Raw genomic sequence first — 21,196 nt, forward strand, 5'->3', positions numbered from 1 at the left:
TTTCTATCATTTTCTCTCCTTCTGCATATTTTAAAACATTGAGGAAGTAAGAGTATTTGCTCACTTGAGTGGAGCTCTTATCAGTTAGCATAATGGAGGAGTTTTTGAGTAATCTGTGGTTTCTGTGATGTGATGTGGTTTCCATCTCACTCATATCCGTAAATTATTACGTTATTCTACTCTGATGTGCATCAACTTAGTTTAAGAAATTTTCAGATTTTTTTAGTCTGTTGTTTATCTACCTGCTTTTGTTTATTGTGTTGTATAGATACAGTATTAAAGGAATTCTCCCCAATCTAGTCTCTATCAGCTGCATGTCTAGTCAGATGCTGCAAGTAGGTTAATAAATAGAGAGTACAGAATTTGTGTTATAATAGTTGCGTGTTGTAAACATGTGCCCCAACAACTGCCCTTAGACTTCCATTGTAAGTGTGTCTGAAGTAAATATGATTTTTTTTTTGTCCAGGAAAATCATCCTTGGTGATCACACACATTACAGATTATGTAAATAGAGGTTAGATTGAAACACGATGGAATTTTCCTTTAATAGGATCATGATATGTGCTTATGCATTTATCATACTGATGCCGTAAGTTAGATCTCTATTTTGTTTCCCTTCAACTTGTGTACTGGCTAGTTAGAGGTGAAACAGCTGTCAGGCTGAACCCTGTCAGCCCCCTACACACACACACATACACACACATACACACACACCAAGACCATCACCACCACTATACCCAAATTGATTTATGAGCCAAATTAAATAAATGACATTTGTAGCAGAAGGACAGAGGCGCGGTGGTGAGGTGGGTCTGGATGCATCATGGCAGAACAAAACAAGGCTATTCTGTCTGGATGGTTTCCTCTCCCCGGAGAGACAGAAAGAAAGCGTGAAAGAGAGAGAGATATAAAAGCCAACAATGTTTGAATAGGCTCTGCACCATGAATATATTAAAAAGCTGTCATCTTATGCAGATATTGTGGAATGATCACACATTCGGATCCGAAGGAGCCCGGCAAATGGGTCTGCGATGATCATCTCTCTCGGCAGGCCTGAAAGGTCGGCCAAGCAAATTAGCACATTGCATTTTGATGAGAACGGATCTTAGGTCGCGGGGCACCGCAGAGCAGACGTCTGGTGTTTGCAAACAGTTTTTTTCTGTTTCTTTTTCAGTTCTGTTTCTGTCCAATTTCATATTTCTGTGTTAAACCAAAAGCACTCTGTAAAAAAGGATGGATGTTGAGAGAGAAAAAGAAACTGACACAATCTTCTGAGTGTAGTCGATCAGCCAAGAGGTATTTGCTTCTTCAGATCAACATGCACTTTAAACTCCACCAAGTTGGTTTCTGAGACTGTATGACACACTGTATGACACACTGTTCTATATAAAAATGGGCAAAAGTATTGTTGTGTGCAAAAGTTTGCACCCCTATTGGATTCTGGGTGAGAATATTGACGTATTTGACTTACCTTGGATGTGGAATGTGACTTGGAGGGACTCTGAGGAAATCCTTCATAGGAATTCCAAGTTGAGGGGGCATTTTCTTTTTGTTTCGTTTTATTCCTGGTCAAAAGACGGATATTGCAAGTTACGACCTTCAGTCTAATGCAGCGTTAGTGTCTATCTACAGAACAGAACAGAATTCTGTGTTAATGTGTCATCACTGTCAATCACTGTCATCCTCCTTAAACTCAAGAAAGTCTAAATATAACAGCGATGTATTGAGCCAGCAGATATCTTTATTAGCAAGATCTAAACTTTCTGTTGACAATCTCTAGTTCTTTGGTTTAAATGAGCATCATTAAGCAAGTTAATGAGTTAAATACATCCAATGCTTTTTGCTGTGTTTTCTTTAAGGCATTGAAAGCTCAACCAGGCTCAAACTGTCAGACAGTTTGTTCTGAGCAAACTGGTAAGAGTTAATGGGAATCAGAAAACAGCTCTCAAAAGACCTGAAACCTAAAAATAGTGACCTTTTAGAGAGCTGGAGAAGGACATAAAAAAGATATAAAAGTGTTTATGGAGACCAACAGTGAATATCATCATTCAGAAACGACAGAAACACACACACACACACACACACACCTTAAATACACAAGTGAATAGAGAAAGTAAAAATGCAGAGATTCAAAATTCGGCAATTCAAAACATTTTTGATTAGTTCACTATTTATATCAACTTACACTTTCTTCTTTACCATTTTCGTTACTTGGTAAATGATGATGAAGGAACAGCTGTACAACTAGACTCAAATTAAATATCTTCTTGGTGCCATCAGTTCAAAGTAAGGGTGTGCAAACTTTTGCCCTCAACTGCACATCATAGCTCCTTTTTGAAGCAGAAGTTTCTTCATCATTATACAGTTTGGAGTCACTCCACACCAGTAATAGACTCTAACAGGAGGCGTGACCTGAAGTTCGAAGCCGGAATTACATGTCAGAAGTGATTTGTAGGATAATATAGTTCCAGTTCTGTATTAAGTAAGAAATAAAACACGTCATGCCATGTTGTTATAGGAAAATAATAAACAACAGGGTGGTGTGATGAAGCGGAGTTACACTTACCACTCTGAGGTCTATTATTTTCAATAACAATACATCTCTAAGTGTTGTTATTCCTCTTATATGCTAATGATGGATATATTTTTTCCTTAAAGAATCATTCAGTGTACTTTTTATCTATTTCTAGTTGCATTTAAAGTTGTGGAACACCAATGTGAAGCAGGTTAGTTCTTGTTGTCACTTATATTATAATAGCTGTTCCCTGACTTTCTCTTGAAAAAGATATATATAAAAAAAAAAAAAGATTCCCATGGTGGAAAAGCTTTGTTACAGCTTTGTTAAAAAGTGCTGACACTGGAGACTCCTTCCATAAATGTTTCACTTTTTTATCTGTTTATGGTGAGCGTCCGATCTACAAGCCTTGCAAATGAGTTGTTACTATAGAAACAATAACATATTGAACAAGCGCATGAATATAAACCTGCGATTTGTTATTATCAGAGCTGCTGTTGTAGAAAATTAATCAACACCTTCTGACCAATCAGAATCAAGAATTCAGCAGTGCTGCAATATAAATGTATTTAATATGGACCTATTGTGCTATTTTATGAAATAAATACTTTGGTAGTTTTATCTTAGCCTTGTAGCTTCTGTGGGAAAAAAACACATATTGGTTTATTGACTTCATTTGTACATTTCATTTTTGGAAACTGTTCCTTTAAAGGTAAACATTACACTGGTTAAAGCAGAGTGAGCTTTAATAAAAGGTACCTTCTAGCCCTAACCCTTCTGGCTTATCTACATTCCTTATCTCCGTTATGCTAACATGTGTATAGCATGTTAAAGGCTAACTGCACTGTAATCATTAAGCAGTGTTTTTTAGCGGATCAATGCAGGTGGTCTTGTTAAAGTCTTGAAAGTGACTGATGTTTGCTGCCAGTGTCCAGACAGAGTCTGTCATCTCTCTGGCCCTCATCCTGCTGAAACGGCTGCTTGATGGATGATCCTGTCAGCATGCTCACAGTAGCTCGAATGATTTTTCTTCCACGGCTGAAGTAAATGGCCACTTTAGAGCAGTGAAGTGCCAGAATCTGGGTTAGCGCTTTCACATTCAGAGCAGAACAGGAACAAGAACGTGTTGTTCCTCCGAGGGGCCGTGGTGTTCATTACAGTTACTGAGCTGTAGCGCTGCAGCTGCGACTTTATTCCTTCTGCTTCTAAACAGAGATGAGAAGTCGTTAAGTGTACCTCGTTATACTGGATACTGTTACACAATTACATTTCAATTTAAAACCCCTGTATATTTTTACTTAGATTGACCAAGTACATGCTGCAAATCTCAAAGATCATGACTCAAGACTCAAGCATTCCTTACCAACACACCAATTTAATATACAGTATAAAATTTTATTCATTTTAACGTATTTAATAAATAAGGAATAAAGCATGAAGGATGAATTAGTGGATTAGTTTCCTCTGTCTCATTCCTCTTATACCACAGCAATTACAATTTTATTTGTTAAAGAATGATACGTCACACTTTATTTTTCCATTTATTGTTACATTTAATGCTGTAGAACATCTGCGAAACATGTTAGTTCCTGTTATCACTTATATTATAGGAGCTATAGTCATTCCTTCACCAGTCTCTCTTTTTTTCTAACAAAAAAACAAAAAAAATGCAAAACTGGTGGTGGATAATTTACTGACGGTTACAAAGCACGGACACTGTAGACTCTTTCCACAAATGCTAAATAAATGTTTCCTTACAGAATACTTCACTGTATCAACGATATGTTTTTCTTTTGGAATAACACTTTTTTTTTTTTTTTTTTTTTTTTTTTTAAAAAGGCACTTTATTTACATTCATGGCATTTGGACTTATCCAGAGTGACAGGACATGACATTTTCAATTTTTTCCTATTTATTCAACGGAGCAGTTGAGGGTTAAGAGTCTTGCTCAAGTGCCCAGCAGGGGTAACTTAGCAGTGCTGGGATTTGAACTCATGACCTTCTGAGCAGTAGGCCAATGACTTGACCACTGAGCTACCACTGCCCTTGCCAGTGGCGCTCTCTGACCAATCACAATCAAGAATTTAACAGCTCTGTGGTATAAAAAGATTTAAAACATCCAGTTAAATGCAGATCAGTTTTTATGAATACCACAGTAATTTGTCTAAAGATGCTTATGTATATATCTTCACAAATTTAATTTAGTTTCAAGAAAATGAGCCAAATTTCATGGAAAATCATCCAAATCAAAACAAACAAGGACGATATGTTGGGATTTAGACCACTTTCATACTAATAAAGGAAAAAAAAAAGGAATAAAACTTTTGCATATCTGTAACCGTGTTGAAGAAAAAGTTCACTAATACTTCAGTACATTTATAGTTGACATTTTCTAACTTAATTTCCTTTTTAATTGAATAATTTGACCCAAACTTTCACACGAATATATTTTTTTCTTTGTTTTTTCGACCTCCAGCTTCTACACAAACATAACACTGAATAAACAGTGGGAAGTTAATATGTGTTGTAGTTCTTATCGTCCTTATAGAGTGCTAAGTTAAACACACTGAGGTCAGACAGAATAATGAGAGAGTGTGAGAGGTGTAATGACAGCCGAGTCGTGGCTCAGGGGTAGTGTGTGTTAGGCTCCCTGTGGTGGGCTATTACCATGGAGTCAAACACTCAAAATCTTGCTACTAATGATCCAGGGAGGAAGGGAGGAAGTGTATGTGTGTGTGTGTGTGTGTGTGTGTGTGTGGGGTGGGGCTGGGGAGAAGGGGAGGGGGGTTAATAGTGCTGCAAAACAATACTAATATTATGACCAGATTGTTACATAATAATATTAAAACAGGGATGAGCTATTATAAAATGTAAACCTTGACTCAGCATAAAAATTATAAAATTAGTTACGTTTGGTGGAACGTACAAATGCCGTGATTCATCAGAACCCAAACAGACACACTCAGCTGGTGCACAGATAAAACATTTGGACATCAGGGATTAGCCTTAAGCCTTAATTTAAAGATAATCAGGATTGCATTCAAGTTTAATTGATTTAATCCTGGTTTTAGTTTTTAGATCAAAAACTAATCTGACTCAGATTTAAATTTCAGTCAGGAATTCATTTTAATCCTGCAGCTGAGGTGGTTTACATTTTCAAAATGGCAGCATATATTAGACAGATTACAGAACTCTAACAAGTTCCTTAAACTATTCCTGTTTTTACTTGGAATGATGAAAAAGTGTCAGTAACGATCCATCTCAATAGTAACAGTTGCTGGTTTTTAGACTGATGAATCCATCATGGTGAACAATCAGAATTAACCCCATGTTAATGTTAATGTTTTAACCAGGTTAAGATTGTAATCAGAGATAACAAATTACTTGATAACCAATTTGTTAAGCAATGCTTAAATATAATAGGTGCAAAACAATTAAAATAAGACGATTATCTACAAATCCTTGAACTCTAAACAAACCTCGGATTTGTGCATTGTTTCATCACATTAAAGGTGCATTAGGTAAGATTTGGGTTTAAAAAAAAAAAGGCAATAACAGTTAAATGGGTAGAGTCGAATAAGATTTGAATGTTGTTTTTTTTTTTTAATAAATTTGAATGATTTATGACCTTATGACACTGACTAAATTCACCAATAGCAAGGCCTATCATGACATCACTTTCAAACACACTTGGATATTCAAGTGCTTGCAGCTCTATAAACATGCAATTTCTATTTATGAAGATATGAAGCGGCATTAGGGGTGTGTCTGTAAAATTTTTCCAGCTACATAATACACTCTTTCTGAGACAATGGCTTAAACTATTATTTTTTATCATTTCTCCATAATTTCCAGATTATTTGTACTAGAAAGAAATGAAAAATACTGACTATTGCACCTTTAATGTTAACAAAGCAAAGCAATAAAGAACAAAACTGACAATGGTGCGAAAAACATCCAGTGAGCAGCAGTTCTGCAGCCCTTGTTGATGAGAGCGGTCAGAGGAGAACGGCCACTCTTTACAACCATGGTGAGCAGAAAAGCATCTCAGAATGCACAACACGTCGAAGCTTGAGGCAGATAGGCTACAACAGCAGGAGCCCACACCGGGTCCCGCTCCTGTCAGCCAAGAACAGGAATCTGAGGCTACAGCGGACACAGCCTCACCAAAACTGTAGCTGAAGACTAGACTTACTGTAGGTCACGTCAAAGTTTGATGTATTGTGCATTCTGGGATGCTTTTCTGTTTACCGTGGTTATAAAGAGTGCTTATTTGAGTTACTTTAAAAGTAGTTGCTAGTTGTATAATGTGCAAACAGATGTGTGAAAACATAGAGACAAAAGTAGAGACAATAAATACTATACAAATGCAAAGTACACATACAACACTATATAGTAAGGCAAGGATTGTGCAAAAAAAAAAAAACCTGTACTAACGTAGGAGATATTTGTACTACATTCTCTCTAACAGGGTTTTAGCTTGACAGTATGACAACACAAAGCAAATTTGTAAGTAGCTCAGGATAAGAGTGTCCTCTGTGTGTTGTTCATGTAAATGTAAATGTAAATGTATTACTGGGGCTGATTTTTAGTTCCTGGTTCATGTGAAACAGGAACTATAGGTGTGATATGAACAATCTTGCTGATGAGGGACCAATTCTCTTCCCAGCCTATTTTTTTTTTTTGCATTTAGCCAGGTTTTTATGTCAGAGGTAACACAGCATAACTGGCAACGTTTCCCCAAAGCTTTAGTTTTTCCTAACAAAGGTGAGGCATCAGAAAAGACTCAGAAATGACTTTCTAGCCGCACGCTGCTCAAACCATAAACTTACACTTATTGCATGTGCAGCTGGTGTCATCAAAAGTGACATTAGTGTTCACATCATAAAGTGAAATCAATACAAAGCAGCACATCTTCAGTCTGAACCTCCTTCATGTTTAGCATGTTGCTGTGCTCTTGCTTTGTGCTATAATGTTGTATAAGTCACACTGAACTAATTATTATTCTGTTAAATCGAGCTTATGATCATGCTCTGATGCGTTCTCATACACTCTCTGTAGCTACTCCATATAGAGACTCTTATACAGATCTGTGTGACTCAAGTGCTATTAATGTAAATTGGGTTCTTGACCTGCTTCTTTAGAGATTAGAAGAGTGGTAGGAAAAGTGGCGAGAGTCTTTCTGAGAGACTTGTTCTCCTGTTGAAGGGTGTATGAAGAGCCTAAGATGCAGCAATTAAGTCATTATGTAAGGAATAAATCAGTTCAAGACATGCTGTTATAAGAAAATAATCAATAACAGCACATTTCCAAGTATTTTATTCCACTTATACCACCTCCATCTATTCATCAATAACATTCTGCAATGTAAGGTTTTCAGTTAATAATGCTGAGAAAGTCCGTTACATTGAAATGGAAAAGGAAAGAATTTAATGCAGTGGGGAAAAAAATCATCAATGATTACAATTTTTAAAATTTCGTTAAAGACTAACACATCTTTCCGTCCATTTATAGTTACATTTAATGTTGTGTAAGTTCTGCTAAACAACTTACTTCCTGTTATCACTTGTGTTATGTTATGTTATGTTACAGCAGCTATAAACAGTCGTTCGCTTATCAGCTTCTTTTTTTTTAGCATTCTTGAAGTTGATAAGATTAAAAAAAACAGCTTGTCATGTTACAGAGACTCATCTGTCCTGAGGAATTCCCCACATCATAAATTTACAGCTTTTTATCTCTGACTGTTTCAAAGCGCTGACACTGGAGACTCCTTCCATAAATCTTCTAAGTCTGCTCACAGAAAACTTACAAGGAGCATCCTCCATACAACTTCCTGTGATTGTTGTTACTATAGAAACGATAAGATATGAGACCTACTGTCAGAGCTGCTGTTCTAGAAAATTAATCAACAGGATTGAGAATGCAGTAGTGCTGTGCTATGTCATTATACTCCCCTCTTGTGTACATGTAACAACAGTATGGTAATTGATGTAGCCTGGATACAGTAAATACACTCCATCTGCCTCTTAAGGTGATTTCTGCTGTAGCACTAACACCGTGTCACAGCTTGGTAACCATAAATGGTTAAATACACACGCTATCACATTTGACACAGTGATATCTATATGGAGGCTGGTCTCAGAGTGGGTGTGAGAGTATGTGCATGTGTACAGGGTGTTTAGCAGCCTGCTCTGCTAAGTGTATGTGTGTGTGTGTGTGTGTGTGTGGGGTGTGAGCGAGTGTGGAGTAATATCAGAGCTGCCGGACGCTGGGCCGAGCGCCAGAGACACATGCTTGCTGCACTATTTCTGGCTGTCGTGTTTTGATTGGAACGGAGTTACCCTCAGTCACCTTGTCCAAGGGTTTCTACTGCAGATAGGGTGCATGCTCGGCACTTCATTTAATAACACACACCCTGTCTGAGTCACTGTAAAATGATAAAACAACGATAAGGTTGCTGTTTAAAGAGAGTTTGAGGGGTTAAATTGTTAAAAACCAGCCTGTTGTATATAACCTTTTTATTGACATTTGTAGGCTTTACAAGCAATTATTACAATTTAATGACATGAAAACGATGTAAATCATACTCCTCTCCATAAAACCCCACCATAACCTAGTGCACAAAGTTATAAAACTCTCACAACCATAAAAACAATAGGACAAAAGGACAGTGGACGTGTGAAACGGTACGTCTAAGCCAAACCGTTGGCTTAGACATACCGTTTCCAGCTGGTGTTATTTTAACTAAAATGATTTCCAGTTGTTGGATTATTTGAAAAGTATGATTTATCAAATCACAAAACATACCCGGTGGTCCAGCAGGTAGCACTGTCATCTCTCAGCTCCCAGGTTCCATCCTGAGCTCAGGTTTGTGTGCATGTTCACACCATGACTGCACTGGTTTCCTAGTGGTTCTCCGGTTTCCTCCTCTTCTCCCCTGGGATGGACTCAGATCCCATCTAGGATGTATTCCCGCTTCACTCCCAGTGTTCCTGGGATAATCTACGGATCTATCCAGACCAGGATAAAGTGCTTATCCAAGAAAAATGAATGAAAAATGGTTTGGACAGAAGCAGGGTTGCCAGGTCTGTGTAAAGCAGCCCAATACGGAATCTCAAAATATACCACTCTTTCAAAATCTACACACTGCTATACACTGGCAAATGTATTATAAAATTCACAAAGAAACATCTCAAAACATATTTAACAAAGTGTTATTATTAACACGTGCTTTACCTAATAGTTCTCCTAAAATATTCTTGTATTATTATATATATAATCAGAAATAAACAATATATCTGAGAATACGCAGGCTGATATCCATTCTCCAATATTATCCATTACTGCAGTAATTCATTTTTACTTATATATTGTAAAATGAGCCCAAATACGTATCAAAAACTGCAGGCCTGGCAACCCTGGTTAAAGCGTTTGTGTTTCCTTTTGCATATTGCCATAATAATTAACAAAATATGAGAAGTTCACTTTATTCTGGAAACAAATGCCATTTCATTCACTTTAATGTTTATCAGTACATTTACTTTTGATACGCTAGCGTGTACCTGAAGGGAAGTACACAAGGCACTAAGTAAACTATTAGTTTATTTTTATATGTACTTGTAATTAAATGCTTACTAAACCTATTTCTGTTTATACAAAATAATCTGGCCTACTTTGAAAATGTTAAATGAACCTCTCCTTACACAAATTGTCACCATATAAATATTTTTTTGGTCAAACCCTTGCTTTGACCAATCAGAATCAAGAATTCAAGTGGGTGTGAGCCAGACACACAAGTCGTTTTGTCCAGCTCCTAAAATCTTCTTTGAAATTTTTTAAATAAAAATTGCTATTTATTAATAAATTAGCAGACTTGGTGTGTGTGTGTGTGTGTGTGTGTGTGTGTGTGTAAGAGAGATAATAATAATACAATAATAATGCAAAGTAGAGAACTTTTTGTTTTTGAGAATGTTAGAGCTGCAGAGTTGAAAATCTATCACAGTTCTTATCAATGTTTGCTGGCTCCTGAAGTTGTGTTTGCTGAACGTCAAACTAAATCTGATAATAAAGTTACAAATGCCTGGTTTAGATCCTGTTATGGCCTGCTTAAATTCTCTTATAACGGGATGGATAAATATTTAGAGGACAGCGTCTTTGATTTATTTACTCTAAACAAACTTTTGAAGGCAGTTATTCATCTCAAGAGTAGATTTTTATGCTCCTGTTTGCTCATGAGAGGTTTATATTATATAAACAGAGCACTTGGAGTATTATATTTGTTATACTGTAATTATGAAGACTTTAGCAGCTTCAGGTTTGGACATGCTTGGGAAAATCAGTGGCATGTGACCATAGTTTTTTGGTGAGGCAGGATGATGTTAATAATGATATAGCCTTAAACAAAATGAAGCCGAGAGGCTATTGCATTCGACTACCATCGAATGAATTTTTAGAGTAACCCTGTAATAGGCAGTTGATAGTCAACAACATACAGTCATATCATTAACCAAGGCTGAAAAACATTTTCGACCCAACAAACATCTTGAAACAACATGAAAGACCTGAAAAGTATTAGGGAATTTGAAAAAGGAGACAATTTTTTCATTTTTTTACTCAGCCTTTGTGTGGGGGAAGAAGTATTTCACATGCATTTCTGATGTACAGACATTATCCACTCCATAATCCCCATTTATCTCTTGCAATCTGTCTTGCAATCACACACTGTCAGCACCTATACTTATTACTCTGATTTAATTCCGATTATTTGCTATAAAGCAAGGGGGTAAGAGAGACTTGTTGGCTACGGAGTATTTTAAACTAGCCCAATCTGGCAACCCTATCCTTAACTGTTGTATCCACCTTTCCTTCCTTTACTAAAAATGTTCATAGTGCCAACATGGGGCAGTGCAAATCCTGCCCCTATGGACCTCCGTTAGTGTTGTTGCAGTTCCCATTTTTGACCACTAGGTGCAATAATAACTAAATTTTAATTTAATGAGCATTTCAACATAAATTTAAACTGTATGGAGTTGTGAAGGAGAACTTTACGAAGATTAATATTTGTTAAATGGCTGATACAAACGGTGGAGCTCTGCCATCTTCCTCTATTGACCAGCTGCCGCTGTACAGGACTGAGCTGGTGGTCAGCGAGCGTCTTAAAGTGGATTTGCTGTGAAGTGGAGGTTGACGTTAACAGTGATTGAGTATGAAAGGTTGTGGGAGAAGACGCCTGGATGTCTGTGAGGTGAAGCAGCAATGAAAGGAGCTGTGCGCTGAGAGAAAGTGATGTTTGCACCTGAGGAATATAAGCTTTTGTCACTATTTGGATAAAAAAAAATTTCAGAATTCAAATCTTATCACACACTGGTGATCAGGGGTGATAGGTGATAGTCTGGCATATTTTTGTTGTGTTGTTATTTGTTTGGCTGTTTCATTTTTTATTTTACTGATTTATTTTTATATTTCTTATGCTGTTTTATTTCTTATACTATTTTATTCAACATACAGCAATTTGGCCAGTGCAAGTTGTTTTGAATGTGCGTGCTTTGTAAATCTTACTTACTTTTAACTTTTGTATGTGTGTCTGTGTGTGTGTGTGTGTGTGTGTGTGTGTGTGTGTATGTGGCTGGTGAGGTTTGTGCATTTTTTTTTGGAAGTGATGGGACAGTTGGGAACTGAAAATGTGTTGTGCAGTGAAGTGTGTGTGTGTGTGTGTATGGAAGTAGATGTGTGTCATTCTGAGTGTCAAAGATGTTCATAACTGTTGTGTTATTTCCTCTGAGGTGTAGGAGTTTGTGTGAGTGTGTGTGTGTGTGTGTGTGTATAGGAGGAAAGGTGTGAGTTCATGTCTCTCTGAAGTGCATTTAGCTTGACGGTGTAATGCTAGGTTTCTGTATCTCTCTCTATACGTTCCTCCCTCCTGCACGCTTTGAATTGCAGGATGAAGAACCCTGAATAACGCTGGAGCACATGTTATTCTCCATGTGGCTCCCAAAGGGATGCCATTGTCACTCCTATGAGACGTCTCAACCCATATCCATCACTCATTATGTCTCCATGGCCACAGAGCTGCTGTTAAAATCTCACTGAAACGCCCATCAAGTAGCTATCAGAAGATCTGATGATCTGAACATTCTGCATTTACACTGACATTTAGCAGTCAGCAGATCTCTTTATAAAATGTGACTTATGTTTGAGATTGGATATTATACTTATTCTTTTTTTTAGGGAAAAGTGGCTCACTGGCTCTCTAGCTCAGAACCTTAACCACTGGTCTACCAGCTTCCATTGAGATTTTCTGTATATGTGTCACTTAGTACATATAAAGAAGCATACACTACAGAAGTAAACGAATCACTAATCACCACTAATCTGAGACTTTTAAAAAAAAAAAATCATATTATATTTTCAAAAAGTACATGAAATAAAATGACTCATTTGTTCGTCCTCTGTTTTTTCTTATAAATTTTATAGCATTACATATCAAATTAAGTCAGTGACAACTTCAGAGTGCCATGACGGAAACTCTTCAGGAGAACGTGAGTTGGAAGTCTGATGATGTCACAGCCGTCCGTGGTCGGGAGTCAAGAGAGCCAAATTGGCCGTGCTCTCTGAGTGGGAGGGATGGTGCTACTTTCTTCCCTGACACCTGCCAATTGCCAAGAGGGTGGAGAGCGCTTTCCTCCGAGTGTGTTACGTTGCTCTGTGACGCAGCATGAGCAGCAGTTTGGAAAACATACAGAGGTTGGCTTCGAGCACGTGTTAGCCTTCACCCTCTGTGGTTGTTAGCTGTCCTGTTACAGGAAAGTGAGTTAGCTAGTGGGTTGGAATTGGTATTGTGGTAAATTGTGGAGAAAATGGGAGGAAAATTATATTAAAAACTAATGTTATAATACATTATTTACATAAGAAGATTTACACCAAATCTGGTAGTTGTTTAAAAGGATCAAAACTTCCTTGATATATATAAGGTCTCGATATGTCAAAATTATTTCTGTACAGCACAAAAAAATGAAGCAATTTGGTAAAGTTCAAGGTTGATTTTGAGCATGATGTCTATAATGCATGATGAGGTCACTCTCGGACATACATTAGATACACATTAAAATTTCTTTTTAGATTACCAGATAATGTTTCAAGGTTGCCAGATTTTTATTCCACATTTCCTTCTGATCTGGTTGTGCCCCATTGGCTCTTTACTGGCTTTAGCTGCTAAACAAAATGGTCTAATTCGAATATGCTGGTTAAAGTATCACTCATGGTGGTGAATGGACTAACTTGCTTATCATACATACGAGTTAAACTACATCCTTTCAACACACTTAGTGCTGTTCGACTTTATAGTATACACTTATGAAAGAATGATTTATAATCCCACTATCTGGAGTCTTCTTCATGACATCTCTGGGAGTTTTTTCCTCTGGCTCGTTTATTAGGCATCTAAATCTACATCCAGATTTCTGTAAAGCTGCTTTGTGTGCATACAAATAAAATTCAACTGAAGTTGAGTTGAATTAAGAATTACACCTTATTGGAAGGTTGCCAGTTGAGTTCTTGAGCAAGCTTTAACTTCAATGTTAAAAATAAATAAATAAATAAATAAATAAATAAAAAGACAGAAAAAGTAAATATAAAATATTGGTGTGGTATTAACATCAAAATGAAGTTATTTGCCCCATAATATTTCCCCATGGACTAGCTAATGATAGTATTATCATTAAGTTATTAAGTTCAAGTTATTGACATTGGTTGAATATATCCTGTTGGTAGTTTGGTGTCTCTCCTAAAGATGCAGCGTTTGCAAGATCACATGCTAATCGTGAAGTGACTCTTTCAGGACAGAGTCTGGTGCTGCTCATGGAGTAAATCACACAGACTGAAGGACAGCAACTCTGACTATTCAGACGAACAGCCACAAGAAGAAGGTCATAGCACTGAGAAAACAAGGGAGGAAAAAAGGAGAGGAAATGACAAACAAATGAGCACAAGCAGACAAGATGCTTCATGAAGGACAGAAAACTAGTGGCATTATTTGAGCACTTAATGGTTTTGGTTCAGGCTTTCTTCTGAACAAGTTCATAAAGGCTTTATACTGACTTTAACAAGTGTTTCGGAGGGTGGGAAGGACCCAAGGCAGTTTAGAAAGGCCCAGACAGGCTGCCCTACTCTTCAGCCACTGATGATTAAAAAAAAAACATATCACAGGGGGTGGGGGGTTTGATGGGGGGGAGTATGGGTGGTTGAGAAGTGAACAAAAGTTCTGTTGCTGTAAATGAGACAAGCCTATTCACAAAGATGTTGTCCAAGACACAATGGACCTCATTAATCAAACGATCAATTTATTCGTCAATTTTTCGCAGGAACATTTGCACAAGAAATCTGGTATTCATGAAAAACAAATAAATTCAGAAAAATGTAAATTTATAAATTTATGTGAACCTTGATTGTTGGGCTAAATTATATAATCGTAATGGTACAAATGGATTATACTGTCAAATTTAAATAGTTTATATTTCAACGCCACCAGCAAATTGAACCAAAAAAATGGTCAAACTCATTCATATTCATACTCAGTCTTTTCATATTAATGATCTGAAAGAACACAATCCAAAACCAACCCATAAATTAAGACAAATAAGACTTATCATTCAATTAGAACAAAAGTAACGGCACCCTATACAAGAAAGAAGTGTTAGTGTGTGTCAACGGTAGCTGATGCACTGCAGTGGCTGAGCTGCATTATTGGAAAGTTTAGTGCACCCTGCGCTTAGGAGGTGCTCTTTCACCGTTTAGTCACCATTTTCGTCATTTTCAGCTTTGTGAGCTTTGCCTTTTATGGAGTTTTGTGGGTATAGATAACTGTAAATCAGCTGTGCCATGACCACGCTTGGTTATTTACATCCGATTGGCATTTATCCACGTACACGCATTCAGCATTACTGAAACTTTTGGCAATCTCCCAGGAATTTTAAGTTTGGTTTGTATGATAAAAAACATTTACACACGTTGCTAAATGACTGATAAATTAGGCCTTATTAATCATGTGAGGACCTTCCACTTACATAATTATTAATGCGGCTAATTAATTATGTGCTACACTTAATCTTAAGTGCTGTATATCCAAAAGGAAACATTTTGGCTCTTTTAGTTTATTAAATTTAAAGCTTCTGTTTTTATAGTAATAAAGCAATTTTCCTTGTGATGACCAGGCAAGTGCCCTCTCAAGGTCAAAACTGTCAGATATTCCTATCCTATAAATCCTATAAACACACACACACACACACACAGCTTGTGGAAAGAAACATGATGACATTAATAAAACACCTTGATGACACAGAGCACAATGCTATTCAGTGCAAGCAGCTTTGATAGGAAGAGAAGACCAGCAATTTGAACTGTGCATGTAAGTATAAAGCAGAGAAGGTCAAAATATGGCGAAGATTAAAAAAAAAAACTGAAGAAAAAAAGCATGACAGTGCAAGAGGTGTAAGAGGTTGTGAGATGGTGTGTGAGAGGGTGAGAGTGTGTCCTTTTATCCAGCGGAAAGTCCCAGCTATGGAGGTACGAGCAGGCCTGGAAGAGCAGCACACAGATGGAAACAAATACAGCATGGTGGGGGTGGAGAGGGGTGAAAGGAAGGCGGCGGGGAGGGAAAAGGGGGCGGGGTTTAGCTTTGTGCTGTTCCTATCAGGTATAGGCAGGGGCAGGCTGTGGGAACAAGAGAGGGAAGGGGAGAGAGAGAGAGAGAGAGAGAGAGAGAGAGAGAAGGCGAGAGGTAGACGGAGATGCACACTCTGACTCGCACAGCCGGTGGCACTGAAGTCAGTTGCAGCAGTGAAATAAAACACAGCCCTGGACCGAAACCTGGGACCCTGAGACTGGAAGAACAGCACCGGTGCCAGGAGATATGTCCGATTCTAACGTTCAGTCCAAGAAGGCCGGCATTCGGGCCGCTGTCATCCTCATTGGACTACTCCACAAGTCCAGGAGGCACAAGGAGAGAGAGAAGGAGAGGGAGAGAGAGAGGGAGCGGTGGGTGAACTTCTGTATTCCTTTCTCTGCATGGTCTAGATTTCTGCTTTTGACTTGTAGCAGCTTTTAGGATGGTGATATTAATATTGCAATAAATGTTCCAATATACCTCTCTCAGAGGATCAAATGAATCACTGATACCTCTTTAACACCAGACAGCTGCACGTTAAAGGATGTTAAAGTCTATTTTTGCAGCAGTTGTTAGGTTTTTTCCCCAGTTCCTTAAGTAGTTGCTATTAAAAATAAAACAGAATTGAAACTTAAGTTTTATTATAGCCTTTTAAAAATTATGGCAGTGTTTTTCCTGGTAATGTGCTGGCAAAACTAAATATTATGATACGTACTATGACCTGAAGGAGATATTAAAAAATACTAATAACAATAATTTATAATTTATAAGTGTCTTTTAAGGTATCCAAGTCCACTGTACAGATACGTCTCAAAATATAAAACAATATAATAATAATAGTAGTAATAAAATTTAAAGGACAATTAATAAAAAAACAATAATAATAAAACTGGCAAAGAATGAAATCTGCATGTTTATTAACAACGTGGTATAGTAACCTGTATAGTAAACCTTTCTTTAAAAATAGTGTTTTTGGTTATAAATGCTTGTCACTGCTATCATCAGTACAATCAGTTCGAGGCAAATATTTGTAGAGGAACATCGTTACGTTACATAATTGCACTATGAGCACGACTGTTGTGGCTTCCACATACATTTGCATTGGGAAAGTAAACACTACCTGTACGGTTGGTGTTTTTTTTGTTGTTGTTGTTGTTTTGTTTTTCTATCAGTGAAAGTGTTGCTTGTGTGGTTTTATTAACAGTTAGCCTCTTGGACATGCAGTAACTGGGACAGTATGAGTGAAATGGATAAAGAATCAGCTTTGTAGAGAGAAAGGAAGTGAGATGTACAGCCTTTTGTCGAAGCGACAGGTGTACCTCATTCACTCCAGACCTCAAAGTAAATGGATAACTGTCATGAAAAAAAAAGAAGCGCTTCCTCTTGAGACTTCACAATGATGTTCCTGAGTGTCAGACTCTCTGTAAAAGCAAGACATGGTGCAAAAAGTTGAAAAGCCTGACTAGCTGTTTCCTTAAGTGTCTCCCAGAGGACTTGACCTTTTCACGTCCACTACTTACTTCTCTCATGGGCAGTTCCCAGCAATCCTGAGAGACTCTGTTTGACTTTTTGTGTAGGACTGGCCAATTGTTCCTCTTCCTGTCTAATCATTAGTCCATATTTGAGCAGGTAACACAACATGCCTTGTTTTCTACCTGCCACATGCAAGCTTATTTGCATGAGTTTGTTTGAGAACTTACCACGTCCTTCAGTATGGCTTCATAATATGACACTATGATTTTTCAGTGGTTTTGTTTGGAGAGTTAACAATTCTTAGCTTCCTTTAGGGGGTTCTACTTTGACCCTTGGAGGGAAAACATTTGCTTTAGGATGGAGGACAAACTGAAGAACCCATAAGGTTCTTCCAAATGGATAAATATGCTTTCCTGAGAGTATCATCAATACTTTTATAAAAAAAAAAAATACTCCCAGCAACAAGTTATCTTACTATATTATCTTAATACTCATTTAATTTTTCATATAATGTTATATGATGTGTTTGTTTTGATAAATATAACCACAGACATACATAACCATAGCTTTCACAAGGTTTTAAAAATATTTTATTGAATAATTTAACATATTTAAATTTAATTAACCTAATTTAAATATTATTAAATAATTGAACATATGATTTTATGCAATGATTTTCATTAATAATTTGTGTATCTTTATTTAATATTTTTCTTTAATCTCATAATTCTAGGTAATAGTTTTGACATTTTGACATTGGTTTTGACATTTGAATAATTTGATGTCACTTTGATGTTAGCCAACCTAAATATTGCACTATATGTCAAATATCATTTAATAGTTTATTAATTAATTTAACATATTTATTATTTACTAAAATAATTTATTATATTTAATAATTGTTGTTAATGAAGTGTACAATTTATTTAATAATTTTATGGGAAATGAATTGCATACAGTGTGATATATGCAATATGTAATTTAATAATTTTATTTAGATAGCTAATTAAATTTTATTTCTAATTTCTATTTAATACTTAATATTATTAATTATATGATTATTATTATTAAACAATATTATATTATATTTATATATTATTATATTTATATATTTTATTATTATTATTATTATTATTATTATTATTATATTTACGATTTATATGTACAATATATTATTATATTTATATCATATTATTAATAATATTAATAATTTTAATATATTTTTAAAAAATAATTTGTTTTCACTTTTTTATCCAACCTATATATTATGATATATGTTTTGATACTGTGATTTTTTTTTTTAGCACCTATCTCTATCTTTTTAAGCATAATAAGCCAGATAGCAGTAAGCAATAAACAGAGGCAGTCAGACTCACCTGCTCTGTACTTCAGCGTAGCATCCTCAACAGCAGAACAGCAACAAGCTGAAGAACACATCAGTGTGTTTGATGAGAATAAATGGCTCTTTTCAATGCGGTGTGTGATGGATTGGCTGTGATTGGGAGAGAAAACAGCTGGCCTGCTGCATTTGATAGACAAAAAGGATTTCTCTGAGAAAGCCTGAGCTGCTGCGTGGCTCTGATTGAGGGTTTATTGCTCTGTAATTGCTAACAGTTTAAACACGGTTGAACAACAGCGAGGCAGATAATTATTGCAGCTTTATAGATGATGAACATTGTGCAGGGTGTGATTATGATTCATTTCAGCAACTGGACGCTCTCTGGAACGACAGTGACTGCTGACCACAGCCTGTGACCTTCTGCAGGGTTACCGCTTTGACTTCAGACTGTGCTGCTCTTTTTCCATTTATCTCCACAAAATCCAAAAATATGAGCGTATAATGAAGTGAGTCAACATGTTAGCCAGTTTCCTTTTTTTCTTTCCAAGGCGAGGCTGCTAATTTCTCCCATTCCATCATTTGCTCCTCTCATTAAGCTGGCGCTTTTGCTTTCTCACACTGAATCACACTATTTCCACACCTTCTTCTCCTTTGCTGTTTCTTTTCTTGCCATGACAAAATCTTTTTACCTTTATTTTAACTTTTAAATATTTTTACCCTCACTTTACTCACTTTGTTAGCTAATCTAAATATTGTATTAGATAATAATAATAATAATAATAATAATAATAATAATAATAATAATAATTATTATTATTATTATTATTATTATTATTATTATTATTATCATTAAATAGGATTTTTTATTTAAAGGATTCACTCATCATAATCATTACACACTCATATTTTTTTGGATATTTCCATGATCAGTTGAAAGCAAACAGCACAAACTAATGCAAAAAAACACCAAGTGATGACGCTCCAAAATATTTTAACCTTTAATCATTTTCCTCTCACTTCGATTTCATGCAATATACATAGCTGAAATACTTTATTTATTTATTTATTTATTTATTTATTACTTAATACTTTAATTTATTATTTTCATTTAATAATTTAAATTTAATACTTTGTATATTTTTATTTCATAGTTAAATAAAAAGGCCTTTTTTTTTACACACTCATCACAATCATTACACACTCATATTTTTTTGAATATTTCTATGACAATAGAATGAGAAAAGCACAGACTAAAGTGATAAAGTGAACAACAAGTGGTGGCACTCCAGAATATTTTAACCCTTTGCAACTTTCCTCACACTTAACTTACTTTATTAACTAATATATATGTCACAATTTATTTATTTATTTATTTATTTATTTACTTATTTAATGCTTTTGTTAATCATTTGTTTATTTATTTCTTTTTTATTAATATTAAAAAAATTACAATATTGATATTAAATATTAAATTATTAAATATTACATAAAAATGTAATTATTTTTTAACATATATAAAAAAAAAAGACTGGCTAAAATGTTGACTTAGTTCACCAACACCTTAGTTGGTGTTCAAAAAGTGAACACCAAGAATATTTTAACCCTTAACCATTTTTCTCTGATTAACACTTCTTTTCCTCTCTCTCTCTCTCTCTCTCTCTCTCTCTCTTTTTCTTCTCCCCCATCGTGAGAAAGCATGTATGATTAGCAGCCGTGTGAGATTAGAAGGGCGTAAGCTCCTAATTCAGTGACACACACACATACACACACATACACACACATACACAAACATAGCCGAATCTCCTGTGACCAAGGGCTCGTTATAATATACCATGAATGAGTTATGCGCCTCCATAAATGCATAACGTGTATTTGGGAATGCATGGCCTACGGCAGGTTTATAACCTGGGAAAACACCAGCGTCATTCATCCAGAGCAGGCGTCAGATCCATGGGAGGCTGAGAGAAGTGAGACATTTCGGATTACTGAGGCTCTACGTGGAGGATAATAAAGTGAGCGGTGTAATAAAAGTCTACAATAAAACAGTGATTAGTGAACCTCTGCCATGACTCCAGAATATTTTGGAGTTGTTTAACTAAATGTACCTTGAGATGAAAAATATAGTGGACTATACCATGGCACTGTTCGATTCTCCATTCTGAGTGGTCAGAGAAAATTAATCAACACCTTCTGATCACACAGAATGGAG

General features: G+C 36.1%; 1 protein-coding gene across 7 annotated transcripts in view; it reads left to right on the forward strand.

Annotated features, from left to right (window-relative positions):
• Positions 1 to 21,196, forward strand: part of rap1gap2a (RAP1 GTPase activating protein 2a) — a 116,345-nt gene that overhangs the window by 40,014 nt on the left and 55,135 nt on the right. For 2 of the 7 annotated variants that reach the window (XM_034310547.2, XM_026934712.3), the window contains exon 1: positions 16,259 to 16,546. The exons of 3 other annotated variants lie outside the window; for them this stretch is intronic. In XM_034310547.2, the coding sequence (XP_034166438.1) occupies positions 16,422 to 16,546 (125 nt within the window). In that variant the 5' untranslated portion in view covers positions 16,259 to 16,421. Of the gene's footprint in view, positions 1 to 16,258; positions 16,547 to 21,196 lie in introns of those variants that run through there. 2 more of the 7 variants (XM_026934703.3, XM_026934704.3) reach the window with 1 other exon arrangement.

The sequence above is a fragment of the Pangasianodon hypophthalmus genome, chromosome 14 (genome assembly GCF_027358585.1).
Source record: "Pangasianodon hypophthalmus isolate fPanHyp1 chromosome 14, fPanHyp1.pri, whole genome shotgun sequence".
Classification (NCBI taxonomy): Eukaryota; Metazoa; Chordata; class Actinopteri; order Siluriformes; family Pangasiidae; genus Pangasianodon; species Pangasianodon hypophthalmus.